At 35.6% G+C, this 19,288-nt stretch overlaps 1 protein-coding gene across 1 annotated transcript in view; it reads right to left on the bottom strand.

The window, feature by feature from the left end:
• PIEZO2 (piezo type mechanosensitive ion channel component 2) overlaps positions 1-19,288 on the bottom strand; it is a 230,584-nt gene that overhangs the window by 119,372 nt on the left and 91,924 nt on the right. The window contains exon 4 of the mRNA XM_032223228.1: positions 6,820-6,862. Within this exon, the coding sequence (XP_032079119.1) occupies positions 6,820-6,862 (43 nt within the window). The remainder of the gene's footprint in view (positions 1-6,819; positions 6,863-19,288) is intronic.

Below are 19,288 nucleotides of genomic sequence, written 5' to 3'. Positions count from 1 at the left end.
AAAGTGGGGGGGATGTCGCTGATCGCGGTCATGCACACGCTGGGGGGGGGGACACATATATAGCACTATGGGTGTGGCATGCCGGTGCACAACCCCCTGTGCTCCCCCAGCTTTTGGCACAGCAGCCAAAAAAGGTTTGCCATCACTGGTATAGGCTATGGACTCAACACTTAAAAGTAGAGAGTTGCTGAATTCCTTAAAATAGAAAGAGATTAATTTATTACTCATACTTCATTCAGCATGATACCATATGCCTCTGGTGATCTCCTTTTGCTTAAGCTAGGCCCAGTATTATATTATGCTTCAGCCATAAGTAGTTTACTTTAGATGCATGCTTTCAAGAAACATAGAAGTCCTGGTGAGATAATTATTTTTAATCTATAAAAATGGTTATATTATGTATAAATATAACATTAGATGCACAATTAATTGATACCACCGATGTTTCAGAAAAATGTACATTCATGGAGTACAAAAAAACATAATATATAAGATATTTGAATTCTGAAGCATTAACTTATATAGTCTAGACTTGAAAAGTTACAGTATATTAGGAACTCATTAAATAGGTTATAAAAGTGATGTTGTTAATCTCATGAATGTGTCTTTCAAAAAAACTGATTACTAAAAGGAAGATTGAAGTATTAAAAAGATTAAAGTAACAATATCAACATCAGCAGCAAATAATATACTTTTAGAGAAGAAACTCATACAGGATGATGACAACAATGATGATTTATATAGAGTGGCGCTAGGCAGCTAATACAATAAAAACATCAATTACAATAACAAAATGGAATAAAGCAAAAACATCGGAAAACAAAATGAAAATGGCCACTGAGAATAAACCAGTTAGCAACTAATTGTTTCAGTTATTGGGTTTCGAGTTTCGAGTTTGGAGTTTGGAGTTTCATTTTATTTATATGCCGCCCTATTCCCAGCAGGACTCAGGGCGGCGCACAAACTCAAGGAGGGGAAGGGAAAAATACAAAAACTACAAAAGTACAGGGCATTTAAAAACAACCAACAGCCACACGATTCGAGAGGGGAAGGGAACTCATCGACCCCAGGCCTGCCGACACAGCCAGGTTTTAACGTCTTTTCGGAAGGCCTGGAGAGAGGTGAGGGTCCGAATCTCTGCGGGGAGTTCGTTCCCTCCTGATTCCCTTGCCACACAAAAGGGTTTTACAAAAGGCTAGCAGAATTAATCTGATTTGGGAGGAATGCTGTTCCAAAGAGCAGACATTGCCACAGAAAATAAATGCTTCCTGGGTCTCTTTAGGTGGCATTCTTTAATTGATGAGACCTGGACCATTGTGGTGGGTAGAGAAATCAGAAAAAAGCATGGCCTCATGCCATGAAGAGATTGATAGGTGACAACCAGTACCCAGCAACCTATTAGAAACCAGTTCAGTAAAGAAAGCAAAAGGTAACATAGGTGTACTGAAGTATGATCATAACTGCTTGCACAGCCAGATTGTACAACTTCTGGATGTTCTTCAAGGGCAGTCCAATGTAGAATGCATTGCAGCTATCCACTTAGGAGCTTACCAAAGCATGAGTGATTATGGACAGCTTTCCCTGATGAAGGAAAGGGTATGATTGGTATACAAAATGAAGTTGTGTAAAAAAAATCCTCTGGCCATGGCCTCCCCTCCTGAAAGGGTGAGGAGGAGTTTCTGATTTGCTCTCCTTATATTGTATATTCTTTTAATATAAAGAGTATAAATAGTAAGCGTGCTTCTTTTATAACTGATTGATAGCTTTGGAAGAGGACTAGACATATCAATCGAGAACCAACTCTTACAAAAACCATTGTAATTCAGGAATTATGGTCTTAATATTTTTTACTGAGATGTCAATTAATAAGCAAGGTTTCCATTGACTCAAGTTGAACTGGTAAATTCATGAACATGTCCACACAGTTTTCTTGGCTACAATACAGTAGTAGTTTATATCCTCCCTTACAAGAATCCTGTTCTTCAGAAGTAACTGAAGAATTTTTAACTTTTCCTCATTCGAGGCATATTATCACAGATTGAATTTCTCTCACTGCAGGAAATCTGACATTATTGTAAAGGCAAAGTTAGCGTTAAAAACAGTTCTCTCCCCAAGGAAATTCACTTAAATTTCACTTTAAAATGTAGGTATCATATAACGTGTTGTTATAGAAACTAAATGTATATACAATGTTTTGAAAGAAACACATATGTCTAGAAAAATAAGTTACTAAAAAAATGAACTTTGGTTCAGTTCCAGACTGAGGTTACTTGGCATTCCTCTTATTTATTATTTATTTACAGATTTGGTTCCCATTTCCTTTTATTATGCCCATAATCCTGAAACAACCTAATAGTATTAACATATTTTTTTTGCCTAAGAAAAAAACCTGAATTTTAAATATATATTCCAGCTCACTAAACTAATCTGAAGCCATATTTATGTTCTCAATAAAAAGACTGATATAGATTTAACAACAATGGGATATTCATTGCATCCAAATAACCAGAGAATCTAATGTTAAGATTAACAGTAAAATGATTTAACAGATTAACAGATTTAACAGTTTAACAGAGCTGGAAGGGACCTTATAGATCATCTAGTTCAACTAGCAGGAGACCTTGAACCATTTCTGACAAATGAAAGTGCAGTCTCTTCTTGAAAATTTCCAGTGATGAAGCTCCCACAACTTCTGACAGCAAGATTTGTGGATGATTAATTTGAGAACAGCTATAGAAGTGCTTTTATAAAATTCTATATCCTCTCAATACTTTATAATTAACGCTGAAATTTGAGTATTCCTGCAAATTGAAAAATGCTACCAATAACTCTATATCCAGGTTATGATAATAGCAATGATAATGACCAGCATCCCAGCATCAATAAATACAAATTAAAATATTAAAAAATATTAATTTTATAAATACTAAAGATTGCATATTTTAATGATTTTTGCAAGTGATGAGTAACACACGAGGATTGCTGGAATGAAGATTAAAAATGAAACATAAATTAAAGACATTTGCTGTTGACCTGGTGATAATTTTGAGAGATTCTTTGAAAGAAAATGCAAAATTAAAGAATTTGGGCGGTGGTAGCTGGTTTTAAAACAAATAAAGATGAAGATGTTAACAAAGGATATGAAAATAAAAAAAAACAAATAAAATTGATAGAAATAACTGCTTTTCAGATTGATAAAAAAGTTAAAAACTTGGTTATTACTATGACTAACATTACTTGTATATTATAGTGGAATAATTCTGTTAAGCCATGAGTGTAAATTAAGAAGGACGTGTTAAGATGAGAAAAAATATAATTGCCATTGTTGGGGAGAGTGTCTGGGATAAAAATTGATGTTTTGTCAAAAATGATGCTTTTATTTTAAACAGTTATGACAATGTAGCATTTAAACATGGCAGAAAAATTTATCTAGATTTGTGTAGGAGACTGGAGACTAAAACATATGAAGAACGGTTGCAGGAACTGGGTATGTCTAGTTTAATGAAAAGAAGGACTAGGGGAGACATGATAACAGTGTTCCAATATCTCAGGGGTTGCAACAAAGAAGAGGGAGTCAAATTATTCTCCAAGGCACCTGAGGGTAGAACAAGAAGCAATGGGTGGAAACTAATCAAGGAGAGAAGCAACTTAGAACTGAGGAGAAATTTCCTGACAAAACAATTAATCAGTGGAACAGAATGCCTCCAGAAGTTGTGAATGCCCCAACAATGGAAGTCTTTAAGAAGATGTTGGATAGCCATTTGTCTGAAACAGTATAGGGTTTCCTGCCTAGGCAGAGGGTTGGCCTAGAAGACCTCCAAGGTCCCTTCCAACTCTGCTATTGTATTGTATTGTATTGTATTGTGTCAGGGAATTGTGAAACAGATATCCGAATGAAGTCAGAGATGCTGACATGAACTTTTAATTTTATATAAATAAATATGTTTTACATCTATATTTATAGCAGTAAGATAGTCAGGAAAACAGGTGCATCATGAGGTATATCATAGAGTGCACAGAGCACCCAGAAGAAAAAGGTGGGAGAAAAGGAAATGTCCCCCTTTTCACCCATAGTAACAATCACAGCGTAAGCTGCCTCATACAGGAGCCAGCACTCTCCAACCAATCAATTATAACTGTGTGTTCTGGCTCACTGTACAACCCCACTGTTCCAACTACTAAATTTAAATATTTTAATGGTTTGTATGGCAAGTGAAGAAAATAGGGTTAAACATAAAAATACTTCAAGATACAAAGAAATGAAAAGGACTTGGTCTACCCGATTGGAAATTCTATTTTACAGCCTATTGCTTAGTCTGGATAAGTGGATTTGACTCAGAAGCAAGAGAGTTTTAGAGCATAACCTGGGGTTTAGGTAGCCTATTTTCTATGATATGATAGTATAATTTTAAGAATCATTATAATTAGAAGTGCCATATGGAACAAATGGAACAAACTGTGCCTAAATATTTCTCTGGGTGTCTCAGCCAAGAACCCATGTTATCAAACTATTTCCAGATATCCAAACAAATACACTACAAACAATTAAACCTTGGTGCCTTTGTTATAAAGACTTCCTTTCTTTAAAAATGTGTATTAAGTATACATATCACATTAAATAAGTAAACAAAAGTGCACGAGGAATAATGCTATTTGCAGGAGCAGGAATATGTGTAAATTAAGGGAGGATAGCAATAGCAAATATAGCAACAAATAAAAGACCAACCAATGTTGAGAGTAAATATAGAGGCTTATAAACAAAAATTTGATTTCCCTTTCATTATTTCTTTTAAACACATTTGTGAAACATTAACAAAAAGTTCTGAATTATTGGAATCTGGATTTGAATAAATTCTCATTTGCAAGTTTTCTTTAAACAGGGGATTATCATGCAAATCTGCTGAAATGGGAGAATAATTCTTTCTGTATTTTTTTGTCCAGTCTTCTGTCTTTTCAAAATATATTGTCATCATATACACATTTCTTTCTGGATACATGTTCCACCACTATATGTGAAAAAATTCCACATATAGGCAATGTTTACCTACTTCTTTTAAAGAATGTCTTTGTTTTACTCTATTTGACTTTTGCTTACAAATTGAAAAAAAAAGCTCTGGTTTCAACATATTTAGCATTCAGCTATTTCTGTTCTGCCGTGCCATTTACTTGACCATAACAGTCTTATCCTTGTATTTTGAATTTGGACTGACTTTTAAAAGTTGAATCCTAGCAACGCTCCCTAGTTTTACAATATTTACATAATTGTTTTCATGGTAATTGAAACATAGTTGAGTCATCTAAATGAAGCAAATAAATGTATAAATAATCACTATTTAAATGATAGCATCGTATGATCAGGGCATTTGGTAACATACCTAAGTAGCTGAAGGGGAATCAAAACAGTCTTGAGATCAAAATGAAAAAAAGATAAATTGAAGCTGTAATGTTACATATTTAGTTGCAAATGATTCATTAAAAATGGGATTTGCTTCTAATATAGTTGTATAAAATAGTGTTCTATTTTATTTTGTAAAAAACATTCTGGGAATGAACACAGAAAACATACATACACACTAAAAATCCAGCATTTGACCTCTAACTTCACATTATTTCTAGGCTGTGGATTTTTTTAAAAAAAATATCCCCCCCCCATTATTATTTTTAAAAATAATTCAAGGCAGTGAATATATTTAATAGATCTTGCTCCTCCTATTTTCTCCACAACACCTTGTGTGTGATTGACCCAGTCACCCAACCTAGCTTTCACACCTAAGTCAGGACTAGAATTCTTCAGTTAAACATACTTGTCACTTATTATATTACAATAAATTACAACCACTCCTCTAGGATTATAAAAAAAAGCAACAGTACTATCACAGATCTTTTGAAGGTATTTTAGAATATATACTGTGCTTACAAAATTGCATCCGTTACATTATACACTAGGGATCCTAAATTTGGCTCTACAAATACAAGATATATATTTATTTTTTTATATACCATCAGAAAATGAACTAAAATGTGAATAATAGTTAAGGATGTTTTATTCGGAAGAGCTTACGTCCTATGACCATGCATTTAACACCATCTGTCTATCTCAGGTCCTTGGGAAGAGCTCGATAGGTGGACAAAATGCCAAATTCAGTCTAAACATCCGGTTGACTATGCAACAAACTATAATAAGCATAATTTCAAGTTCTACTTTATGTTCATGCTGGTATAGGAGAAGAACAAAGGATGAGAAATATATTGTTCTAGAATGATAACAACATGCTTCCATGATGTTACATCATGTTTTTGCATGATGTCTAAAATCAATCATTCAACCAAATTCAACATCCAACCATATTTTGAGAAGGCTATACATATTTTTTAAGATTTGAGCCTAAAGGTTTTGATTATATTTAAGATATAACTCTCTTAATATTTTTCCTCTGTATAATTCTCATCACTTCCAGCATGTTTTTAAAAAATCATTCAGCAGTGAGCAACTGCAGACGGCAAGTGTTAAAAAGGGATGGTACTTCAATCATGCAGTGAGATACACTATCTTGACTATTTTGAGCTCCCATGGAATTCCCTGTTGAAAAATATATTCTTCAGAACTATTTAGAAGTAACATTGATTCTCCATTGTTTTCCTTTTTTATTTTCTTTCCTTCTTGATTTTAAATGTTAAGTTAAATCATTTTTTAAATTTAAATATACTGTATATGTCAATATTATTTAAGTAGCAAAATATATAGTGTGGCAATAAAAATCAATATGAGTTGCAAAATTCAATTTCCTTTTTAGTAAGACATAAACATCTGGTACTCACCTTTCAAATCCAATCTGCCTTAGTGCTTTTTCCCATGTCAAACCTGCAGAAAGAAAGATGTATTAAGTTTATTTTAGGTAGTTTTCATTTTTCAGTGAAGTCAAGAGACCAACTCACTGCACAAGGACATAGTTTTCAATTGATTTCCTATATTTATTTAAAAGAAAGGTTTAATATGGGTAAAAATAATTGGAATAAAAAAACACAAAATAGAAGTTAACATTTATATAGGTACAAACAGTGAACACATAATAGCAAAAACGTATAAATTTATTAAGATTTGAAACAAAGAACAAGTTAAAGATGGTCGGACAAAATGGGCTATTAAATTTTGAATGCAATATATAGATGGACATATGTGAGACAGTGGGAAACTGGTAAGAAATTCAGACTATCCCATAACTGAAGCAAAACACTTTATAAAATTATCTGTTGGTGGTGTATGAGACCAAACAAATTATCAAAAGTGTAGAAAACTATTTCAGATACAATTTTAGAAATGTTAAAATATGATGGGACATTTTATCAGACCTGGTAGACTGGTGACAAAAGCCAAGAAATTTTGGACAAAAATTCATATGATAATGCAAAAGAACTTTCTTACTGGGATTTATGGGAATGAATTAGAAAAGACTCATGACCAACTGTTTACTGTATATAAATGGTAACTGCAGCAAAATTGTTATATGCTCAATATTGGAAGAACAATGAAATTCCCACAGTGGAAGAATTTCCTGAGATGACAAAGCTGACCTGTTTTATCAGAGGTAAAAAAAAAAAAAACTTTTCTGAAACTTTATATGGACTTTTTGCTGAATGAAGAAAAGAAGAAAAAATAAAATAAATATATGATGCAATGATTTACAGATTCAAAGATTTAAAAAGATGTGGGTTACATGAGATGCTGGAGAAATTTGCATAACAAGAGAGAGAGATTGCAATTTGTTGAAGGGAAGTTTGAAAGTCATACTTCATAAATTTTCTTCCTTTTTTCCCCTTGCATCTTTTTCTTTCTACCATCTTTCTTTTTTTTTCTTTAGATTTGTCTTTTACTTTAAGAAAAATCTTCAATAAATATAAAAAATATTGTTTTCATTTTTCTATACAGCTGGCAACCTGTGTTAGCTGCTACTTAAATTCATTATTGTGGTGCAATGGTTAGAGTGCAGTACTGCAGGATACTTCTGCGGATTGACTGCAATTTGGCAGTTCAAATCTCACCAGGCTCAAGGTTGACTCAGCCTTCCATTCTTCTGAGGTGAGTAAAATGAGGACCCAAATTGTTGGGGGCAATATGCTGACTCTGTAAAAAGCTTAGAGAGGGCTGTAAAGCACTGTCAAGTGTTATATAAGTGCTATTATTATTATTTTCACAGCATAGAAATCCTGATTTTTCTTATATTGCTTAGCAATAAGATAGGCAGAAGGACCAGTTGGTATGATGAAACAATGCAATGATGACTTCATACCAATATTCAACCAATTTAACCAATATCAACACTTGCAGTGAATCACAACAGTGATTTGCTTTGGAGAACAAGAAGGACAGCCACGTAAAAACATCAGCAGCATTGGGAAAGTATAAATAGGTTCTTTCAGCAATTGCTGGAAATATATTTTCAAGACGCCAGCTTATAACTCTAGAAAAAATACCTGGATGCTACACCATTTAAATTAATCTTCTTTGCCAACTTAAGCAGAAATCAGAATACTTTTTAAAATTTTTATATTTGTTGTTTTTAGTTGTCATAATAGCAATCCACTAAAATCCAGATATCCTCCTTTGTTCCAGGCTACTATTTTATTTTTTTAAAATCTATCCATGTTCATGTCTAGTTTCAAAATCTATACATTAAAACTCATTCCTGTACCTTTTAATTGGGCAAAACAGTGCATTAGGGGAACAATTTCTGAACCAAGCTATCTCAAATGGGCTAAGTTACAGAATATGTCCAAGGTCTGGGACACGTGTTTCCTATGAAAATGAAAGCTGCAAACATTATAAATTATTTTATGACATAAAAATTATCATAAAACAGTTTATGATGTAATACAAAATGTCACAAAACATTTCCTGTGGTGATGTTTGATTGTGCTATACAATTCAACATGGGCTATTTAAGGCAGGTACAACTCTGAATGTATCCCAACCTTTCCAGTGAAGGCAATACATTCTAAGTATTGTTGAAAGACCCTGAGGAATCTGGTAAGGAAATATCTCTGATAAGAAGGATCCAATAGTTCACAAGTTGTTTAGCTGTTCACTAAAAGACTAGGAATTTCTACTATTGATCCAGAAGATGTTTGATTTTCTTAATTGACCCTAAATTCCTGCATACATATGGGGAGACGCTGCATCTGAAAGTGGTGAAGCCAGACATAACACAACAAAGACAAACCTCAGTATAATTTTATAAAATAAAATGACATTCTATTTCAGGAAAAGTTTAATGTTATTTTGAAACATACTTGTTTAGTATTAAAACAAACTATATGTTTAAATTTTTCCTTTATATTGTCAATGCAAAGAAAAAGAATGTGACTTCAAAAAATGGAAAGACATTCTAATGTCCCAAATAGCAATCCTATTTTTTTATTTGTTTGTGAAGTATCTGTTTATCCCTTAAGTTTACTTCTCTTCTGTTTCTTTTCCCCCTTTCCCCCTTTTTAGTATCTTTTTGTTTACTTACTTACTTAGGCCATTATAAAAAAATGGTATTTTTCCAAAATATAGGAAAACATTGACCAGATTCATCCATAGCATTAAAAATTGTTTCTTAATCATGGTGAAATAATGCACAATCGGTTGCATTCATAGGTTATATTAAGCCAAAATTAAGTATGCTAATAATTTTCTGTGATATCGGATTCCAATCTTTGAATTAAAATGAGAAAATGTAAAAAGGTAACTCACATGTTTGCAAAACTGCTTAATGACTGCCACAACATATGACCATAATTCCTGGCTCAATTACATTTGTTGGTTAAGGACTATCTGTATGATTTTTTAAATTGGAGATAGTTATAATGTTAAAGAAAGACCCAGATCTTACCAAAGCAACATGTGTTTATATAAAAATGAAAGCAAAAGCTTGTGCACTCTTTTTTGGCCATATGGGAAGGAAGCATGGTAGCCAAAGACTCACTAAGGATAATGCATACTAAAATATGATTTGGCATAGCATATAAATGCAGTTACAGGATCATGGGTAAGTATGCTGCAGCATTATTGTGCTATATGCATAGGAACTCTACACACAATGTTTTTATATACATCTAGTCCTTACTTAACAATCATTTGAAGTTATTATGATAGACTCAGAAAAAATTCTTATCACCCATCCTCAAAGTTATGATTGTCGCGCAAACATCCATAATCATGAGATCACATTCCAGATAGATCTTATTTACAACCAGTTGCAGCATCCATTGTCATGTGACCACAATTTGCACTATTGTTTTGCTCTTTTTAGAGGAAAACTTCAAGGAAAATACCCATTGAATATGCTGGATTCATTTCCCATGTGGTTTTTTTTTTAATGACCATTTAATTTGCTTAATTGCCATGGACTTGCTTAAGACCATCATAAAAATGGTTGTAAAACTGAGTCAGGTCACATGGTTAACTTACTTAACAGCCACAATAACTTATGATCAAAATCCCGGGTCTAATTATTAAGTGAAAACTATCTGTAATATAAAAAGACACAAATCTGCACACACACAATTTTTTTCCTCAAATAAACAAGTGTAGTAAAATGGAGAATTAACTGCAGAGTTCTTTTCCTAACAGTGGGAGCAACACTATAATATAATTCTATAAACTAGCCAGACTCATATTCCATCATAAATAACTATGTTACTATATATTGTAATAATTTCTGCTATAGTAGTAAATCTATATACTGTAACCTAGGAAATAAAATAAAACTGCTTATTTGTTACTGTTTTGTCTAATGACAGCCCCAGTCTTTCCTGCATCCTATCCAATTTTCCTGACAAGCATTGTGATGAGTGATGCCACATTACATTTTCATTAACTTTCATGTTTAAGAAAAATTGGCTAAACCTCTAATCTCTGAAAGATATCTAAGTAAGGAAGTAAATCAAATTTACACATTATATAAAACAAAGCTAAAATACCAAATTAGTTCTTCCACCATCTGGTAAATGTCAAAGATATATCTGCAGATATATTATGTGTCATTGTAGATAACAATATAATGACATCACATATCCTTTTCACAACTTCCTTCTATAGTTCCTGCTATATTGATATTTGTACATTTTCTTTTTAAAAAAATAAACAAACGTGAAACAGGTAACACACACACATACAAAGGTATATACAATATAAAACATTGTAAATGCATGTTGCAAAAATTCATGATGAATTAAACTGGATCCAACTAATACTAGTATAGAATATGCAACTATATATATGTCTGTGTGTGTGTGTGTGTGTGTGTGTGTGTGTGTGTGAGGAAATGAAATGTTAAGCATCATTTATATTATTTTAAGATGTAATATCAGAAACACTGATTTTTTTTGGATGCCATTTTTAGTATTCAAAACAGAAAATATATCAATTAAAGAACACAAGGAAAAACAATGAGGATTACATTGATTTGATCCAATATCAGGAAAATAAAACATCCTCACTGCCCCCACCCGAAAACACAGTATACTACAGTTCATTCAGGAAAAAGAAGACTCCATTCAACAAAGTTGACTATTATTTATAAGAATTGTTTTACAAATTTTCTTCCACTTTGGGACTACTCCTTCAATTTTTTTTCCTTTTTTTCATTTAGGCCAGTGGTTCTCAGCCTTCCTAATGCCGCGTCCTTTTAATATAGTTCCTCATGTTGTGGTGACCCCCAACCATAAAATTATTTTCTTTGCTACTATGTAACACCGGGAGCCACAAAACCTGGGTAGGTGTGGCCAGCTCAACATCACTCCCACCCAGTCACATGACATTCCCCTCCCCAGACATGCCTACCAAGGTTTCATGGCTCAGTGTTTTCTGTGGGAATAGGGTCTCTCTTCTCTCCCCCTCCCTCTCATTTCTGTTTTTCACTTTTTTCCTCTCCCTTTCTCTTCTTCCTTTCTTTCCTTCCCTTTCCCTCTTTCTTTTTCTTTCTTTCTCATTGAATATGATAGCAAATCCAAAATAAAGTTATTAATTGTAGGAAATTGCTTCTCTGTAATCTTTTCATAGTGAACTCTAAGTTGATAGAAGCTGGCAAGATTGTACTAACAGCAATAGGAACATCTTGTAACATCTTGGTCCCATATCTGTCCAGTTACTGAAAAATATTATACACGACCTATCTATAAATTCAGCATGTTCCAAAGGTGTGGGTAGTCTCTAATGGTTTGAAAGCAACTGTAATAGATCTTGAAAAGGAGCTCCTATAAAGTACAGTCTTTAAAAAAAAAAAGATGATACAAAAAAATGAAGAGTGAAATTGGAAATCCTTTCACAGTTTTATGTTTGGAATACCTGAACCTGTTGTCAGGTTCCGAAGGCCTAATGAAAACAGCCAAACACAGAAACAGTTTGAAAATGCAGTTTATCTTTCCTCGGCACAAACTGGCCAACAAAGCACTAAGGCAATGATAAAATTGTCAGAGCGGCCACGCGGTGCTCCTCACCACCTTTTATAGTTACTTGGTAATTAGGATAAACCACACTCTCACGCTTGCGCATGCACATCACCTTGTGACCCCGAGCGAAAACCACCCGGCAATTAATCATGAATTGTTTACAGTCAGTTATCAAGAGCTTTGTAGATTTCGCAGCTGGATTGCTTGTGGAGGAAGGAAATCTGGTAAGCATGAGTCTTGGCAGCTGGCCCAGTTTTCTCCCTTGAATGGCAGTTCCGGGCCTCTGGGCTGGTTGGAGATGACATGTGGCCCCTCTACCACAGAGACAGCATCCAGGGAGCTAAAAATTACAGTCAGTTAGGAGTCGAAGAACCCCTTCCCCCGGTTTTGTGGGATGTTTGCCGTGGAATCTTGCTACCAGGTAGAGTGCCCTACAATGCTTGCTATGAACCCATGATTCCTCCGACAGGGGATATCCTTTCCATAAAACAAGGTATTGTAACCGTCCTCTGTGCCTCCTGGTATCTAGTATATCTTGCACTACATAGTGCTATTCCCCATCTACAGTAACCGGAGCTGGTGGCCGTACTGGGTCTCCTCTGATATCAGATGCCTGAATTAATTGGAGCAGGCTGCAATGGAAGACTGGATGTGTTTTTCCCAATGGGGTGGGGAGTCTTAGCTACACTGTGACCAGGTTAATAACTTGCACAATTGGGAAAGGCCTAATGAATTTGGGCCCACGTTTCTTACATAGAAACGGCAGCCTGAAATATTTAGTGGAGAGGTATACCCTCTGGCATATGAAGAAAGGTCCTTGGACCTTTTGTCGGCATTCTTTTTATATCTGGCAAAAGAATGACATAATGCATCCCTCATCACTTTCCAAATTTTTTGCATCCGGGTTATCCACTCCTGCGAGGTCATGTCATCTGGGCGCACTTAAGGACACTCTGCAATTGGGACAAACTCCCCCCATCTGTAGCCACATGAAATGGGGTAAACCCCATACTTTTGTGCACTGCATTGTTATATGCAACTTCTGCAAAGGGGAGAAGTTCAGCCCAATTGGTCTGTTGGTACTGGACATCACACCTTAAGCAGCACTCCACCATCGCATTTGTTCTCTCCACGGCACCATTGGTTGAGGGGTGGAAGGCTGTACTAAGTGCTTGTGAAGACCCCACCATCCCCACGAATCTGTGCCAGAACCGGGCAGTGAATCGCACTCTCCTGTCTGAAATTATCCTTTTGGGGATGCCATGGAGTCTATAAACATGGGAAATTAACAGTTTGGCCAGCTTCCTAGCAGATGGAAGGCTGGTACAAGCTACAAAATGAGCCTGCTTGGAGAACAGGTCTACTATCGTCCAAATGACCTTGTTCCCTTGGCTGTCCAGTAAATCCACAATGAAGTCCATGGCTATCTGTTCCCATGGCTAAATCGGAGCTTCCACCTGCTGTAAAAGACCAGGAGGCTGCCCAGGCCGGGCCTTCATGGTAGTGCAAACAACACAACTCCTTACATATTCCTCTATGTCCCTCTTCAGAACTGGTGATTTACTAAATGCAGAGTCTTCAGGAACCCAAAATGTCAAGCCAAGAGAAAATTGTGGCAGCACCGTAGCATGGCCACCCGTACCACACTTGGTACTTCGACTCCTTCCAGGCAAAGCCCTCTCACTATGTTAATAAAGTTTGATTTTCTTGAAACCACTGGTCCATTGGGAGTGCTGCTTGGATTCCACTGGAGAGGTCCTCCCCCTGGGCATACAAGATTGGTGCTGGTGGGGCCTGTTGAGTGACTAACACCCTAGGCTGGGAGGTTGGAATGATAGCCTACTAGCTCCTCCCTTTTATTGTGATATTGTGACTTGCGGGAGAGGGCATTGGCTAAAAAGTCCAAGTCACCCGGTATATATTTTAATTGGAAGTTAAATCACCAAAAATATAAGGCCCATCTAACTTGTTTTGGTGACAATCTTCGCGGGGTCTGGAGGGCCTCCAAATTCTAGTGGTCTGGACAGACCTCAAAGAGTATCCCTGCCCCTTCTAGTAAATGCCACATCAACAGGGCCCACTGGACCGCGAATGCCTACTTCTCCCAAATGGGCCAGTTGAATTTGTCCCTGTCAACTTCCTTGAGATGTAGGCACATGTCTGTAGGACCCCTTCATTGTTCTTTTGTAAGAGAACTGCAGCCACTGCTACATCACTGGCATCTGCCTTAACCACAAATGGGATCTGGATGTTTCAGCACTGGCTCTTGTGCAAAAAAGGACTTCAGATGCTCAAATGCTTGCTGACACGCTATTGTCCACAATGTTTAACTGTTTAACTGTTTATTGAATTTATAGGCCGCCCAATCCCAAAGGACTCCGGGGCGGCTTACAGAAACAGAAGTTAAGAAAAATTAAAAACAGATAAAACACAACAAATTTAAAAAGACACAACATGCACCCAATCTAAGCGGGGATGGACCTCAATCCAGACAACCCCAGGCCTGCCGTAATAGCCAGGTCTTAATAGCTTTTTGGAAGACCATGAGAGTGGGTACCCACAACTGGGCTTCCCGACTGAGGGTTACAGTGAGTTATCAAGAGTTTGTAGGTTTTGCAGCTGGTCTGCTTGTGGAGGAAGGACATCTGGTAAGCACAAGTCTTGGCAGCTGGCCCAGTTTTCTCCCCTGAATGGCAGCTCCGGGCCTTTGGGCTGGCCGGAGCTGACACCTGTGGTATTCGTGGGTGAGTCAAAACAGGTAAAATGACAGTCAAAAGACAGTCCTCCTCTTTTGAATGTTTGCCAGTACAGAATTGGCCCTAATCTTTCAGGCTTCCAAAAAGGCAGTCAAGAGCCAGCTCTTTCCCCAGACCTTTGGGTTTGGATGAGCAGAGTTCCTAATCAGATGACTTATGGTACATTTTAATTCTGGCTTACCATGTCATTGTTTTGGTTGATTTTTAATGCTGTGATTTGGGGCGGGGGGATTTTGCATTTGTTATTGATTATTTTTATACATCGTCCAGATGATCTTATCTGAGTTGAATGAACATATAAAAACGTTACCTAAATAAATAAACATGAAATATAAAGTCAAAGGGGCAAGGCTTCAATTGCATTCTACAATTGACACATTCCCTATGGTTTTTAGCTCCCCTCCCTTAGTGCATATCACTGAGATGAACCACAATTCAGGTTTTTTTAAAAAAATGTTATGTATCGCATAGGAAAAAAATGGAAGAGACAGAGACTGTTACTTATATGGTTCTTCTGAATAGCTTATATTATATATGGAAATGGAAATTCTTTTAAAATAGGGATGATATTTTATAATATAAAATATGCCTATAAACAACTACAGATGGCAGAAAATAATGCAACTCAACCAACAAGAAAAATAAAATATTTTCTAGAGAAAGAAGGTAAAATTTTAGCAACATGGACAGAGCAATAGTTAACAGAAAAAATCCTACACACTATTAGGCTCATACTAATGGCTCATGAAAAACCCATTATTATTTCAAGAACAGAAATATAGTGAATACTCCCTTCTGAACTATTATGAAGTTATAGTTGGCATGAAATTAAACAGAACCTTTGATTCATACTTAAAAAGCATTTTTAGAAGTGTCTTTTTCCTGAAACATAGTTTTAACAGCTTGCTATAGTGATACTATGATGCAACTTAATTTGAAACAAAAGGGATTTTCAATCAAGATATTTGCTGCCAAAGTTGCTGTAACTAAAATTTAAATATAAAAATTAGTATATCTAGAAAGACTGCCACAAATTTCAAGAAATCATAAAACTTTATACATTCACAGACATTCTACTTTCCACTGGAAATCAACAAACAGACTTAAAAATAGGATATCAATGCCTTACATCAACTAATAAAAATGCCAATATGATAACAAATCTGCCTTTATGTCACAATAAAATTTTGGAGTACATACTTATTGTCAAAATTTATTAAATCTCCCTGGTTTTCTCAAAACTATCACAGATTAGAACTGGAAATAACACACAGGTCTAACTGGGCCACTTGCATAAAACAGTTCTCATGCTTAACAAATTTTGAATTATTTAACAGTCTCATTTAACTTTAAATTTTCACGTTGATTATTCAGCTTTCAAATTATATAAATTTGCAAAGAACATTGTGCTCCTTTTCAATTTAACATTCTGAAAAAAATATTCATTATACTTTGACAAGCCTATCAATTCAAATTCTACAACCATATCATCATAATTGAACTACATCCCAGAATAAATTCCAAAGTAATTGTAAACATCTAATGCGCTAAATCCAGAGGAGGAAAAAATCTGCCTTCTGCTGCTTTAGGCTTCTGGATTAAGATGCAACTTAAATCTTTTCCATCTTCAACAGCATTACATGAGAATTAAAATCGTAGAGTGAGAAAGGACCGTTTAGGCCAGAGGGTAGAGAACTATGGGCCTTTTATGACTTGTGGACTTCAACTCCTAGAATTTCTGAACCAGCATGGTCATAAGGTCCCAAGTCATAAAAGGGCCATGGTTCCCCACCCCTGGTTTATGTTATCCAAATGTCCAGTAACCATTCAATAAGAGTTTAAAATAAAACATTCTAAATAAACAACTGCTTGAATAAAGTACCTTCAGTGAAGGAAAGACTATTGATTAAGATCATGTTCCTAATGTTAAGTCATTTTTCTAATATATATCCTTCCTATAAGTTATATTGTTCTGTATCATGTCCTCTGAAGTGAGAGATAACAACTTATATGCAGATATAACAAAGCATATTGAATATATATATATATATATATATATATATATATATATATATATATATATATATATGTGTGTGTGTAGGTCTCTAGTTGTTCGGGTTTTCTCCCGCGTAGAATTGGAGATGTCTTGGCGACGTTTCGACGAAGTCACATTCGTCATCTTCAGGCTGCTGCTGACTACTTCAGGTTTGGTGTTTCCAGGAGTAGGAAACACCCTACTCCTGGAAACACCAAACCTGAAGTAGTCAGCAGCAGCCTGAAGATGATGAATGTGACTTCGTCGAAACGTCGCCAAGACATCTCCAATTCTACGCGGGAGAAAACCCGAACAACTAGAGACCTACATACTAACACCCGCGAAAACCTCATAAAACAAATATATATATATATATATATATATATATATATATATATATATATATATATATATATATATATATATATATATATATATATATATATATATATATATATAATGGTGGGTTTCAATTTATTTAACTACTAGTTCGCTCATCTGCTCGTGAGTTTGCGGGACACTTCTGCCCATGCGCAGAAGCATCTGGGCAGGTGGGCTGAGCCTCCTGCTGCCTCTGCCACTACTGATTCACCTGATCCAGGACGAATCAACAGAAACCCGCCTCTGGAATATAATAATATAACTTTCGCTTTGATTTTTGCATTTTTCTTATCCTCATTTGATTTTTATTATCATCAGTTTATTTGGGATGATTGGTGACAGAAATCTACCTATTTATCTACTCAAATTTGCATGCTTTCAAACTGCTAAATTGGCGGGAGCTGGGGCAAGGATGGGAGCTTACCTTGTCGCATGGCACTCAAACCTGGGTTGCCGGCTTTCCAGCCAACAAGCCCAGCATTTTAACCGCTGAGCCACGATGCTGCCCTCTATGTTGCCTTGACTTGCTTGAATTTTGCAGGTTATCAATTGAATACATTTTATAATAAATTTAAAAAGTATACTTTAATAAATTTAAAAAGTTTTTATCGTTGCAAATAGATCCACATGTAGAAAATAGTTCTAGAAATGGAAAACTGACAGGAATCATTAACATCTTTTTTAAAAGTATTTATTTTTTTCCCTTTCTTCCTTTATTTTAAAACAGCTTTTCTTCTACAGGCGCATTTTGGGCATTACATAGGTTTTTCATGAGTTACTGTAGGGTTCAGGGATGGATAAACTTTGGATGAGCAAGGTTGCACTTAGGTTACAAACTAAGTAAAGCTATTTTACATGTATAGGTGGGCTGTGGTTTCAGTGGTAACTTGGCTGAAATTTGTTGCAGTATGCAATATGCAAGTTATGCAGTAACTTGGTTGAAATTTATTGTAGTACTAATTGCAGTATGTCTATTGTTAAAACTTGAAAAACAGCATAGTATTTCTATTTCTTACTTCAGATTGGTTTGTTGATTGATGACCAGATGGGATCCAAGAGTGATTAAAAAAGGCCAATTTTGAAACTGCATATTGCCCACTGCTGGAAAATCATTTTTTTAAAATAATTTAGTAATTAGTAATTTAATAGATTTGTATGCCACCCAATCCTGTAGGACTCTGGACGGCTTACAGAAACAGATAAAAATTAAAAAATTAGGAATAAAAAAGATACAATTTTAAAACAACATAGATACATTCAGTCTAGGTGGGGCTGGAACATTGTTCAACAGCCCCAGGCCTGCCGTACAGCCAGGTTTTGGTGGCTTTTCGGAAGGCCGAGAGAGTCGAAAGGGTCCGGATCTCTACGGGTAGATCATTCCACAGGGCCGGAGCAGCTACAGAGAAGGCCCTCCCCCGAGGGGCCGCCAGCCGGCATTGTGCGGCCGATGGCACCCGGAGGAGGCCCAACCTGAGAGATCTTATTGGTCGTTGGGAGGTATAATAATCTTATTATGAGTGGAAGAATCACAATAGGAAGATAATTTTGTGAATGGTAGTATTCAAAATTATTTTCACATTGTGAATGATACTTGTTGATTAACTGGATAACACATTCAATATATGAGGAAATATAATGATCCATCTAATGTTTATTTTGAATTCAGAAAATTCCTAAAGATGGT

The sequence above is a fragment of the Thamnophis elegans genome, chromosome 8, assembly GCF_009769535.1.
Source record: "Thamnophis elegans isolate rThaEle1 chromosome 8, rThaEle1.pri, whole genome shotgun sequence".
NCBI lineage: Eukaryota > Metazoa > Chordata > Lepidosauria > Squamata > Colubridae > Thamnophis > Thamnophis elegans.
The sequence above is the reverse complement of the archived record's forward strand: the minus strand, read 5'-3'. Positions and strand labels throughout refer to the sequence as shown.